Source organism: Mus caroli, chromosome 1 (assembly GCF_900094665.2).
Source record: "Mus caroli chromosome 1, CAROLI_EIJ_v1.1, whole genome shotgun sequence".
Lineage (NCBI taxonomy): Eukaryota > Metazoa > Chordata > Mammalia > Rodentia > Muridae > Mus > Mus caroli.
Genome location: NC_034570.1, coordinates 99,380,492 through 99,393,415, shown reverse-complemented (window position 1 = coordinate 99,393,415; position 12,924 = coordinate 99,380,492). Strand labels below are relative to the sequence as shown.

At 45.2% G+C, this 12,924-nt stretch overlaps 1 protein-coding gene across 1 annotated transcript in view; it reads left to right on the top strand.

The window, feature by feature from the left end:
* Nucleotides 1-9,258: 9,258 nt before the first annotated feature.
* Nucleotides 9,259-12,924, top strand: part of Bcl2 (BCL2 apoptosis regulator) — a 171,580-nt gene continuing 167,914 nt past the window's right edge. The window contains exon 1 of the mRNA XM_021173243.2: nt 9,259-11,234. Within this exon, the coding sequence (XP_021028902.1) occupies nt 10,659-11,234 (576 nt within the window). The 5' untranslated portion in view covers nt 9,259-10,658. The remainder of the gene's footprint in view (nt 11,235-12,924) is intronic.

The following is a 12,924-nucleotide window of genomic DNA, read 5'->3' as shown; positions in this document are numbered from 1 at the left end:
CATTCTTACTCTCAGAGCATACAATGGAGCTTCAGGGAAGCAGCTGGTTGTGTACTTTTCAGTCTTACTATTAAAAGATGGTCAGGTTTGAAGATGCTCATTTTGCAGGTTGGGTGTTGAGCGGCTCTGTCTCCCTCACTGACACCCAGCAGTATCTTCAGCATGGTAAGGAGCCCTCTGACAGCAGCCTGTGCGCATGCACAAGACAGCAGCGGTTCCATGGGCGAGCCTGCAACAAGTGCCTCTGATATCTGTATCCCACTCATCCTGTTTATTGTTCCCCAGGCTCCAGGACAGTGTTCTATGTCTTGATATTTTACCCTGTTCTCCTTGTATACAAAATACAACATTCCAGTTCACTCCACCAGGAAAATACTACTTTGAAAGAAAAAACTTTACTGTTAAAAACACAAAAGACAGAGCCAGGCGTGGTGGCACACGCCTTTAATCCCAGCACTTGGGAGGCAGAGGCAGGCACATTTCTGAGTTCGAGACCAGCCTGGTCTACAAAGTGAGTTCCAGGACAGCCAGGGCTATACAGAGAAAGCCTGTCTTGAAAAAAACCAAAACCAAAAAAACAAACAAACAAAAAAAACCAGAAGACAGAAAACAGAACAAAAAAAAAAAAAAAAAAACCCAACAAACAACAAAAGGGTTTGAAAATTTAGAGATTATTGCCATGGTGAACATTTGCTTTTTGCTTTTCTTTTTCCTTTTTCTTATTTTTTAAGATGAGTTTTTGCTGTGTGGTCTTTTGCCTCAGGCACCTGAGTCGTGGTAGTACAGCTTTGTTCCACCATGACCAATGAGCCAACCAGTTTTTGCTCTTTTGAGTTTTTTTTTTTTTAATCTCTTGACTTTATAGTGGCTTAGATTTTATTTAATAAGATATTTAATGGATCCATTTTTATCAAGGTCTGAAAGCATTTTAAATATTGTTATAGAAGACATTTTTTATTATACACATTACTGTTTACAGGAGCAGGTTGACAAGGCCAAAATAGTTCCAACACCCCTTCAGTCCAGCATAGCCAAAGTCTGCAACTTGTGGCATATTGGACAGCTGCTGAGGTGGGACAGTAGGGACTGCATTCAGAGGGAACAACTGGACAGTTTCCAATTTTATTTTCTTTTAAATGTCCCCAGACAGCTGGCCCTTTCTACTCTTACCTGTTAAGATCTAATCCCAGATGGCATCTGACAGGACAATTAACTTTTCTCATTATACTATTTTCAAACATTCCTCGGCCAGAGGATGGCTGTGTAGATAATGCCTGACATACATTGAAAAGCCTTGTTTCATGGTGGGCGACGCTGGCTCTAACCCACTTTCAACTCCGGTTTGCAGAGAACGTGATGCCATGGCATTAGAGGCCTTAACACCCTGATTCACAAAAGTTTGGAGTGAGCTTTCCTTCTCTTCTGAAGTTGATACCATAGTCCCAGATGAACTTGATGTGAGAATACCGTTTGTATTCATGTCACATCAGCACAGAGTGCCTGTGTGTTAACTTTACCAGACTCCCTGCAAGCATCTTGCCTCTCAGTATGTGTTCCACGTTACCTTTGACAGAGGAACTCTTGAGACTCCTACTTGGAATGCAGCATTGAAGCAATACCCCTGAAAGTCACCATTCATCCCAGATGAGCTAGACAACTACAGTTGGGGCCGGGGGAGGCAGTGTGGACAGTCCCATTGTTAAGGAAGTTATCAGCTTTTTTCTCCCAGAGAGTTAAACACTTTACATCCTTTACCACCCGCTAAGGCTGAGTTGGGTGCTGAGGCTTACAGTTCCTTTGTACCATTCCCTCTGTGTGACCAAGGGCTTCTGGGGTTTCAGGGCTGAGTGCCTGCTCTGATAGTCAGATCGTATTATTTTATTTCAATATATCCTGGTGTTCATTTGAAAATTAATATTCTGCTATATAAAGTGAAGGACACTTCATAACTGAGAAAGAATAGGAGGCAATCATTTATTTATTTAAAGAAGAAAAAGATAATGCCCCGGGCGGGCTGGGGAAGTGTTTCATTGGAGAATGCTGGCCTAGTATGCTTGGGACCCTGGGTTTGATTCCTTGCCCCAATCCAAAAACATTCTTTATTAAAATTGTCCTATACTATCATTTCAGATTTTAGTAATTTATACAGTTTAAAATGTTGTTGTGGTCTCTTTCTGTATAATTTAGTGGTGTGTATTTATCTAGATCTGTTAAATCATATAATTGATTCCTGAAAGCAGAACCTTTAAGATGACTTTCTGTTAGATGATGAGAACATTTCTATACCATTTGCTCCACTCAAAGAATCCTCTGCATTTGTCCTTGTAGAAGGCTGTACAATGAATTATGTTGTGGTACTTACGTTTATTGTATTCTAATTGAAATGTGTCTTGCTGAAGACCACAGTTAATATTCATACTTTTGCTAGAAGGTGCTTTGTGTCTTTGTGATCACCCTTAGTCCTTAGGACCCCAGCTCAAAAGGCCCCTGCTGACTGTTACCCTCTAGTTCCGGACTGGGCCTTGCTGTTCTGATCTTTCTGGGTTAATGGAGGCCTATGGGTTTGATTTTTGAAAATGAGAGTTGCCACTATATTTTATACTTACTTGTGGTGTGAACTCTTAAGGCGTTTTGACATTGGCAGAGAACACACGGCTATTTTGATACATGTTAGGTTAGAAGCTTTTGTGGCCGTACTGTATGGTAGCACTACTGTAATATGATTTTCATATCTTGTATTTCTGAATTACACATACAGACTAGGGAACAAGCTTTACTGATCTGAAAATTTATTTTTCTAGAAATTTGTCATTTTAAAGATACTTAATCAAGCTACAAAAGTCTTTTATAGCATTCTCTCTATTTAGCTTCCTAGATATTTCATAAGGCCTGATTTTTATTATTTTTAGGAAGTAATATTTTTACAATATATACTTAGGAATCTGAACGTTTATTTCAAGTATGCTCTGTCTGTATGAGTAAAAGAAGCCTAAGAAATATAGAATATAATAAAGCTTTTGAACAGTTACATTTCATATGCAAATAGATTTTCTGACCCTTATTCTTGCTTATTTTGTGAGCTGTGTCTACATTTTGACAACAAGAAGTAGGTGAGAGAACACCTTGGTTTCTTGTAAGCAGAAATGTTTGCTCATCCTGAGGAGACGTTTCTTAAACACATTTTTCACCTTAGGTCTTCCTTTGCTGCTTGTCTGCACTCTTAGGGGAAATGCTCGGACATCTCACTAGAATGTAGACGGCTCCTTGTTAGGTTTTCATAGAGCCCATTTCTTAGGTTGACAATTTCTCATTTCCTGTTTGTTGAGAATTTTTTATTAATAGGTCTCTGTTAAATTTTATTGTATGTTTTCTGCAGCTCTATGTTGATTATATGATTTTTTTTTGTTTATACCTTTAACTTGCTTTTATTCATTGTACTCAATGGTGGGTTTTATAAAGACATTTCATTAAGTAGATCATTTTGGAAGCATCTTGAATTGCAAGCCAAACTTTTCTTTAAATTTGAAAATTTTATATTCAAATGGCATGTGATATCGCTTCTCTGATTTGTATGTTTGGGTGTTTAAAAGAAAAGCTATTTCTTTCCACTCTACTAATGAGCTTATTAGCCCCCATTTTTCCTCATTTTACATACATTGCTTGAGTTTCAGTGATGAGCCTCCTAGGCGGGCTCCGGGTAAAGACCTGTGTACTTCTCCTCCCTCCTGATGACGGCAAGCCTTACGCTTCCTCTCCACTCTCCACCCCTTCGTTGTCTTTGCTGTAGCCCCATATGTATTCCCTCCACTCGAAGCCCTCTGCATCCACCCACGTCTTTGGCTGGAGACCTTTGAGTTTTATAACACAAAGATGTGAATGCCAGGTGTTTTTGTAGGCAAGGAGTATATTAAAGATGTCTGTTCCCTCAGGTGGTCCGTAATCTAGCAGAGAACAGCCAGAAAGTGTACTGTGATTGACAGGAGGTGTGATTAAGCTATGTGAACAAATTCAGAACAGATAGGTTCAAGGCACTGTTGAGCACTTTGTGTGTTTTAACTCAGTGAAAGTATACATGCACAGGATGGGTAGCGGTCATTACACCTCTGCTTATAAATGAGGGAACAGGCACAGAGAGACAGAGATGTTCATTAAACAGCTCAAGGTCACAGCTGTCAGTTCCATGGGGCCAGATTCCACCTGGGGCTTCTGTTTTGTTTTTTGTTTCATTTGTTTGTTTGTTTGTTTTTCACTTCTTAGCCTCCAAAGCTAACTACATCTAAGCTGTCTGGGTGGAGTATGGAGGCTTCCTGGAGAAGTCAGGGCTGGTTTCACACAAGTGTTTGAGCTGAAGCTTAAGGAACTGATCGGAATTTCCAAGGGGGGAAAGTTAGGTGTATTTAGAGAGAGGAACAGATGTGGGGGCAAAAGAAGCTAAAAAGACATTTCAGACACAGCACAGTGTTTGATCCCCTCTACTGCCAAAGGAAAAATAAGGACAAAGAAAAACAAGAGAGCCATCAAACGTTTGCACAGCTCTGGGAAGGGCAAGTGGAAGGGAAGGGAGGCAGGCTTGGGCAGCTCGAGTCATAAGGATGAGACGCCAGCTTTTGAACTCTATTGATTAGAAAAGAAATAGCAAGATTTGAGTTTGAGAAGGGTGTGCTATCCCTTGGAATTCAGTTTTAATGTTGCCTAGGCTGTAGGGATATTGCAGCAAACAATCTTCATGTGTTTGAGAGACACCCCATTAAAGACATATGGCTGGTGAGGATGTCACCTCAAAAGATGCTGAAGTGCTTGGACTTTGGAATAGGGATGGTATTGGTGTCCTCATTAGCCGTAAACAGAACGGCCAATGACCTTATAAGAACAGGAGAAAAGGAAGCTACACAAGAAGAATGAATATCTGGATAGGAGCCGAGATAGGGAGGGGTGACAGCAGAAATGGGAGTGGGGGAACATCAGTGACATCAGTCTGCCACCAGCTAACTGAAAAGAGACAAGGAATGACTTCAGCCTTGAACATCCCTTGCTGGTTATGAACTTCCCCCTTCCATAGCACAGGAGTACTCCAACCTGTTCTAATTCACCTACTTTGTGGTGTCTGGACACAAGCATGCTAACGTTGCTGTTTAACTATTTTGATTTGTAGTATCGGGAGCCGCTGTGAGGTCTGCTAAATAGTAATTGAGTATAGTCACGGAGAGGAATGTAAATTCTTCTCTGCCCCCTTGATATGGGTGATGGCTTCCCACATGTTTGTTCAACGGCTTCAGTTGCTATCCAGAAATAAGCAGGCTTTGAAAACTGTCAGACAGGTTCCTCTCCTTGGCCTACTTCACCTTAAATGTTACGCCATTCATTTGAAAGGCAGGGAAAAGTCAGTTCTCTCTGCTTTCTTTTGTAAACCAAAAGTGAGCACCGTTTCTGCATTGACACTCTGGCACTGGGCATTGAACCCAAAGCCTCACACAGGCCGGGCCACTCTCACCCTAGGCCCTTGCTTGCGCACTGTTAACTTTGCACTTGAGTGTGGCTGATTTCTCATTCATGCCTAGTGGTAGAGGTCGTGGCTTCTTACTGTGATGGGTTTTGTGAGGCTTAGGATCCACCATAAACTAGTCAGGTGAGTTTCTAGGTTAGGTTAAGACTCATTTGTGATCTGATGGAAGTGTTTCCCAGTTATGACAAGAATGGCTGGACAGCACAGAAAGACGAAAATAATGTGACCAGTCTTGGGAAGAAAGGTCTGAACCTGAATGTCCTGGGAGCAGTGCCAGTAGGGCTCATGCCGTGTTCTTCCACCAATGCCTACACGCAGCTCTGTACAGGAGCCCATGGTGCCCACATAGGCCCTGTGAAATCAAAAGCCCGTGCTTTGGCTTACACCTAGGCCTGTGAAATGTTAATTTTTTAAATAGTTCGTTTTATTCAGGTTACATGGAGTAACAGTCTCGGTGCCCCTCCCCCTCTTCATTTTGTTTAGATTTATTTCTCCTCCATCTGCTTACAGCTTTTAATCTGAAATAACCCAGAGTTTCTTTTAAAATGTGTCTTTCTATCATTTTGTTTTCCTCAGTGAAGAGTCTTTTCCCTCATTTCAGTTAAAAATTCCATAGATGGAAGGATGATTTGATATCCATACTTAACACTTAACCAGCTCTATGCTCATTTTAGAATATTCTTGTTCGTTTTCATGAACTTGGGAAACTTTCACATTGATTTTCAAGAGAAGTTCCCGAATAATGCTGCAAAGCACCAGCCAGCAGGTGGCGAACCTCACAAGGAAAGCTTTCTGTTCCGCAGAGGCAGACCCTTGTTATGTCGGCTTTCTCTGTGGCCGGCCCTTTTCCCTTCTGGCTGGATGCTACCCACCAGGGGCACCAAAGGCTGGCCCCTGGACTCGGCGGAGGTAGAAGCCATCTTGGGAAGTGAAAGGCCACCGTACATTGGTCCAGAAGTTATTTGTCCCCAAGCCAAGTTGGTCAGGGCCAAGATGCCACAGAAGGGCCTGGGAAGACCCTTAAGGACAAATGAGGGAGCATTTCTGTGTCTGGAAATGGGGAATGCTTTCATTCTGGCTGTTCCTGATGCAGAAGCGCACCACTCCTGCCCACCCCAGTCCTGCCCTCTTGTTTCTTCAGCCCAGCGCAGTCTTTGGATTCCTCTGAAGTACTGTGGGAGGTTAAGACATGGTCCTAGCAGGATCCCTGAGTGCTATTTGTACCATCAGTGCTAGTTCCATTTCTGTGAACACATACCTCAGTGCCTCCCTCCAGTGCAGGCCACCTCTCCAGCACTGTCAGTGCCATCAGAGAGCTGTGAAGAAGAGGTTCCCTTCATCCCTTTAGTAACAGACTCCTAGGAAGGCACCCATTCTCACAGGACAGAGTGTGGTCTTATGGCTAACAGGGTGAGAAGTAAAAAAGCAAAAAAAAAAAAAAAGTGCTGTGCTGTGTGTGTGTGTGTGTGTGTGCATGTATATTAATAGATGCTTTTTGGGCAGAGGATGTAGCTCAGTTGTACAATACTTGCCTAGTGTGCATAAAGCCCTAATTTCAATCCCGGACACCACACAAATGGGTCATTATGCATACCTATGATCCTGGCACTCTGGAAATAGAGGCAGGAAAATCATTACGTTTATCCTTTGTTACACAGCAAATTGAAGGCCCACCTGGGCTACATGAGACCCTGCCTCAAGTAAATAAAGGTAGAAGGGGAGAATGGCTCCATGGTGCTGTCCAATGACTATCCATGCCATGGCATGTACTCCACCAACCCACACCATGTACACACAAAGTACACCCTTTTAAACTTGGAATGAGGTAAAGATGGTGGCTGAATGTGCTGTTACTACAGTAATCCAGCAAGCCTGTGGAACTTGTCCACCCTACACATGTGCTTTGTTCTTAAGCCCGATGTAGCAACCTGCTATTCTGTGAACGAACAGTTTGCTTATTTGTTTTGTTTGTTTGTTTATATATTTAATGTGAGTACACTGTCACTGTCTTCAGACACACCAGAAGAGGGCATCAGATCCCATTACAGATGGTTGTGAGCCACTATGTGGTTGCTGACACTTGAACTCAGGACCTTCGGAAGAGCAGTCAGTGCTCTTAACCGCTGAGCCATCTCACCAGCCACGAATGCACAGTTTTTCTTGGTGTTTTATTTACCTATCTCTCAGCTTGATTGTTTCTGTCTCGGTTCATACAAGTGACAGTGGCACTGTGTGTCTGTGGGCACATAGACACATTATCTGTATGGCTGCATCTTCTGAAGCCATCTCAGGATGGATGCTGATCAGAGCTGAGAATATCCAAAATCATACCTACGACATGTTAGGATCATGGCCTTGAAAGGTGGCAGATATCACTCACTCCCTGAGGTCCAGCCTCAGCCCGGTGCTGGGAGCGTTAGGAGCAGAGGAAAAACTGTTCCTGAAACTCAAACTTCTGCTGTTCTCTCTTCACTGGCCCACTGAGAGTTAGGTCTGGCCTTGGTCACCAAGTTGGGTATGCCTGGATAGAGGCTAAAAGCCCCTGGGTGCTCATGTGGTGTCTGCTTGGACACCTCCAAAGTAACTCCGCATACCACTTTAACTATTCTTTAACAAGCCAAGAGCATCAGCGACTGCCATCAGTCTGCCACTGTCTGACTAAGAAGAGACGAGGAAGACCAGCCTCTGAGGCACACCCGTTGCTGGTTGTGGACATCACATCATGCTCTTCACAGCAGAGGAGTACTCAGACCTGTTCTAAGTTACACAGCTTGTGGTGTCTGGACAAAAAGGCCTAGAAACAAGCATGCTAACGTTGTTATTCTAAGTATTTTCATTTGTAATTAATATCCTGGAGACTGTGTTGGGAGTTGCCTCTCTTCACCCAAGGGTAGCATACTGGTACTACTCACTACTTAGGAGTCAATATATGTCTCAGTAATCTATCTGGCTGCTGAGAGCTGATAACAGTGTTTGGGGGTTTGTTCACATGGTTAGCTGAGGGTCTGTTTGATTTTATACACTATATGTGGTTGTATACACTACACTGTTTAAAGGGTCCACGTGATTGTAGATACACTACACTACACACACACACAGAGAGAGAGAGAGAGAGAGAGAGAGAGAGAGAGAGAGAGAGAGAGAGAGAGAGAGAGCGACTGTGTACACACTTTATGTGTGGTTAGAAAGGGTCCATTGGATTGTGCACATTCCATGCACGAGGTTAGAAAGAGTCCATGTGACCTGCACATGCTACATAGAAAAAGTCCATGTGGTCGTGCACACTGTACACGTTGAAAAAGATCCAAGCAATTGTGCCCACCCTGTTAGAAAAGATCCAGGTGCCTCGCCACAGCCTGGCTCTGGCTATAGGCACGTCCAGCCAGCAGCCAGCCCCGCAGGCCCGTGGAGGCCCCTCACACACCCACTGAGCCACTGCCGCCCGGGAGGCCCGCGCCACCCACGGTCCGGGGCCCAGCGTAGCCCGCGGGTGGCCGCCACCCAGGCCAGCGGCCGCGGCCGGGCGCGCGCTCCCCGGGGCGGCCGCGGCGCCTTTAACCCGGGCGGCTGGCGGGCGGCGGGAGGAGGCGGCGGGCGGGCGCTCAGAGGAGGGCTTTCTTTCTTCTTTTTTTTGAATGAACGGTGACGTACGTACAGGAAACCAGGCGCTCCGGCGGAGAATGAAGTAAGAGGCCGGGCCCCCCGCCCCGCGCCCGCCCCCTTCCTCCCCGGCCCGTCCTCCCGCCCCGCGTCCGGGTCCCCGCCGAGCCGCCGCCGCCAACACCGAGGTGCCCCGGCCCTCCCCAGCCGCAGCCGTCACCGTAGAACGGGCTGCGCGGCGCAAGCACGAGGAGGCGGCCGCCAGCGCCGCCCGCAGCGGAGGAGGAGAAAGGGTGCGCAGCCCGGAGGCGGGGTGCGCCGGTGGGGTGCAGCGGAAGAGGGGGCCAGGGGGGGACTTCGTAGCAGTCATCCTTTTTAGGAAAAAGAGGGGGGGCAAACCCTCCCCCACCACCTCCTTCTCCCGCAGCGCACCACACACAGTGCGCGGGCTGCTCCTTGGGCATCGGCGGCCCCAGCGCGTCCGTGCCTGCGTTTAGCAAGCTGCTTTTTTTCCCCTTTCGGAAAGCGCGTTGGCCCTTCGGAGTTTAATCAGAAGAGGATTCCGGTCCCGGTCCCCCAGCTCCTCCATCGTCCCCTTGGCGTGTCTCTCTGCCCTGGAGGTCTGAAGCGGTCCGGTGGATACGGATCCATGCCTGCGCTCCAGCGTGTGTGTGCAAGTGTAAATTGCCGAGAAGAAGGGAGAATCACAGGACTTCTGCAAATGCTGGACTGAAAAATTGTAATTCATCTGCCGCCGCCGCCGCTGCCTTTTTGCCCCGCTGCGGTGCTCTTGAGATCTCTGGTTGGGATTCCTACGGATTGACATTCTCAGTGAAGCCGGAGTGTGAGGACCCAATCTGGAAACCCTCCTGATTTTTCCTCCCTAGCCCCCAGACCCCAACTCCCGATTCATTGCAAGTTATAAAGAAGCTTATTCAAGGAGACTTCTGAAGATCGATGGTGTGGTTGCCTTATGTATTTGTTTGGGTTTTACCAAAAAAGGGGAAACTTGACAGAAGATCATGCCGTCCTTAGAAAATACAGTAAGTTCTTTGCACAGGAATTTGGTTTAATATAACTTTCCATGGACGCGTTTGAAATATTTTTTACTTAAAGTGCATTCAAGCAAATTTCATTTCCAGACAGTTTAATGCATTTTTTAACGTGTAACTTGTAGTGGACATACCTTTCTTACCCTAAATATATAGAGGAAAACACACCTGATTTTAACTTCCTAGGTCGTCCCGCCTCTTCACCTTTCAGCATTGCGGAGGAAGTAGACTGATATTAACAAAGCTTAATAAATAATGTGCCTCATGAAATAAAAAGCAGAAAGGAATTTGAATAAAAATTTCCTGCATCTCATGCCAAGGGGGAAACACCAGAATCAAGTGTTCGGTGTAACTAAAGACGCCCCTTCATCCAAGAATGCAAAGCACATCCAATAAAAGAGCTGGATTATAACCATTCTTTTTTTTTTTTTTCTTTCGGGGCCGTGGGGCGGGAGTCGGGACGTGAAGTGCCGTTGGTACCTGCAGCTTCTTTTCGGGGAAGGATGGCGCAAGCCGGGAGAACAGGGTATGATAACCGGGAGATCGTGATGAAGTACATACATTATAAGCTGTCACAGAGGGGCTATGAGTGGGATGCTGGAGATGCGGACGCGGCGCCCCTGGGGGCTGCCCCCACCCCTGGCATCTTCTCCTTCCAGCCTGAGAGCAACCCAATGCCCGCTGTGCACCGGGACATGGCTGCCAGGACGTCTCCTCTCAGGCCCCTCGTTACCACTGCTGGGCCTGCGCTCAGCCCTGTGCCACCTGTGGTCCACCTGACCCTCCGCCGGGCTGGGGATGACTTCTCTCGCCGCTACCGTCGTGACTTCGCAGAGATGTCCAGTCAGCTGCACCTGACGCCCTTCACCGCGAGGGGACGCTTTGCCACGGTGGTGGAGGAACTCTTCAGGGATGGGGTGAACTGGGGGAGGATTGTGGCCTTCTTTGAGTTCGGTGGGGTCATGTGTGTGGAGAGCGTCAACAGGGAGATGTCACCCCTGGTGGACAACATCGCCCTGTGGATGACTGAGTACCTGAACCGGCATCTGCACACCTGGATCCAGGATAACGGAGGCTGGGTAGGTGCATATCTGGTTGAATGAGTCTGGGCTTTGATCTCAAGGCCAAGATGCGCAGGTTGGGGTGTGAGTGGATTCTGGGTCAAAATGGGCCATTGAGCAGATGAAATAAAGTCGAGTTTGTAGCTTTACTCCCCTGACCTCTCACTCTCTTCCTCTGGGTACATCACACCCTGCCAACACTGTGTTAACTCCTGCCCGCTGGCTGTGAGGGAGCAAAAGCCCAGCATTTTTGATCCAGTAGGATCTAGAGATAAATAGCATCCCTCCAGTGACTCTAAGAGTTAGTTCGTCTGAGTAGCTTGCTGCAGATGTTCTGGGTCCTGTGTAGGAACCAGACCTCCAACACTCCCTCTTGACCTGTGCATCTTTAGCTCCTCTGGTGGACTAACAAACTTAAAAAGGTCCATCTAGACATGCAGGCTCCACCAGAGGACGCAGGCAAACCTTTTCTAACTCACTTGGGAACATTTTCCCAAAGAAAAACAATACGGTTCCTTTTCCTGGAAATCATAGCTAAGCTTGTTAAAAAAAAAAAAAAAGGTAAGCTTAGGTAGGTATTCGTGGATGTTTGTGGAATCCAATCTGTCTATGCCATAGTCCCCAACGGGCATGGTGGGTGTGCACCCTGAACATGTCTGTCAGCGAATATGCGGGGGTTTAGAAGTCTGCATCCACTGTATGTCTTTTACTTTTCTCTACCTACATTCTACATAGTTTGCGATCTCTACTGCTGAATGGACTTGCATCTAAGGTGCCTATAAAGGAAGTAATGGAGGCCACTTAGCTGTGGAGTCTCCAGCCCTGACAAGTTAAAATGATTAGTATCCACAACACTGGTGAGCATCTATGGGGTGATTGTTTTCTGGTACCTTGGGAGGTCACGCTTCCATATTTTACCGTGTGATTTAAGCGTTTCTCTGGTTCTTTAGGGGCAGAGAGAAGACTTAAGAGTTGCTATACCTAAAACAATTAAGTTATGGGAAAGCAATAATTATTGTCTGACATTTTTTAAAAGACCTTGTTTTAATGAAAAGGGTTTTCATTTTAGTCCTGCCTTGGTAGTATAAAGATAATGAGTAAATTTTTATATATATATATATATATATATATATATTATATAATATATATGGTATATATACATATATCAACAGTAACAAAAAGTCTGTAACTGACCGAACGTGGACCAGATATCTAGAAGCACATTATGTTTTTACTACAGTTTGCAAGATATGCTAATATTCATAGGCCCTGAAAAAGCCAAGAAAAATAGATGATTGATGTGAACATCTGATCTTATTTGACCAAAGTTGACAAAATATTGGTGGCACTGTTCAACGTTTAAAAGTAAAATTAACTCAAATATCAGAGTTTTTAAATGCTTGAAATTCACATGCTCTTTGTGAATTGCTTGTTTGTTGACATCCCACAGGATCAGTCTGTTAGCAGTGCTGGAAGACTTGGCGGAAGGATAGAAACTATTTTGTAAGATGTTTAGTTAAGTAGGTGGTTTGATATTTTAGCCACTGTATTCAAAGAGATGGGAACTTCGGGCTCTAGAAGAATCATTTTAAAGTCAAAATAAAACTGATTTAGGTTTATTATTTCATATTTTTATTAACAGTGTTTCTTTCTATTTGAAAGAAATCCACAGCAGTGAATATGTGATATTGACTATCAGGTTAATAAA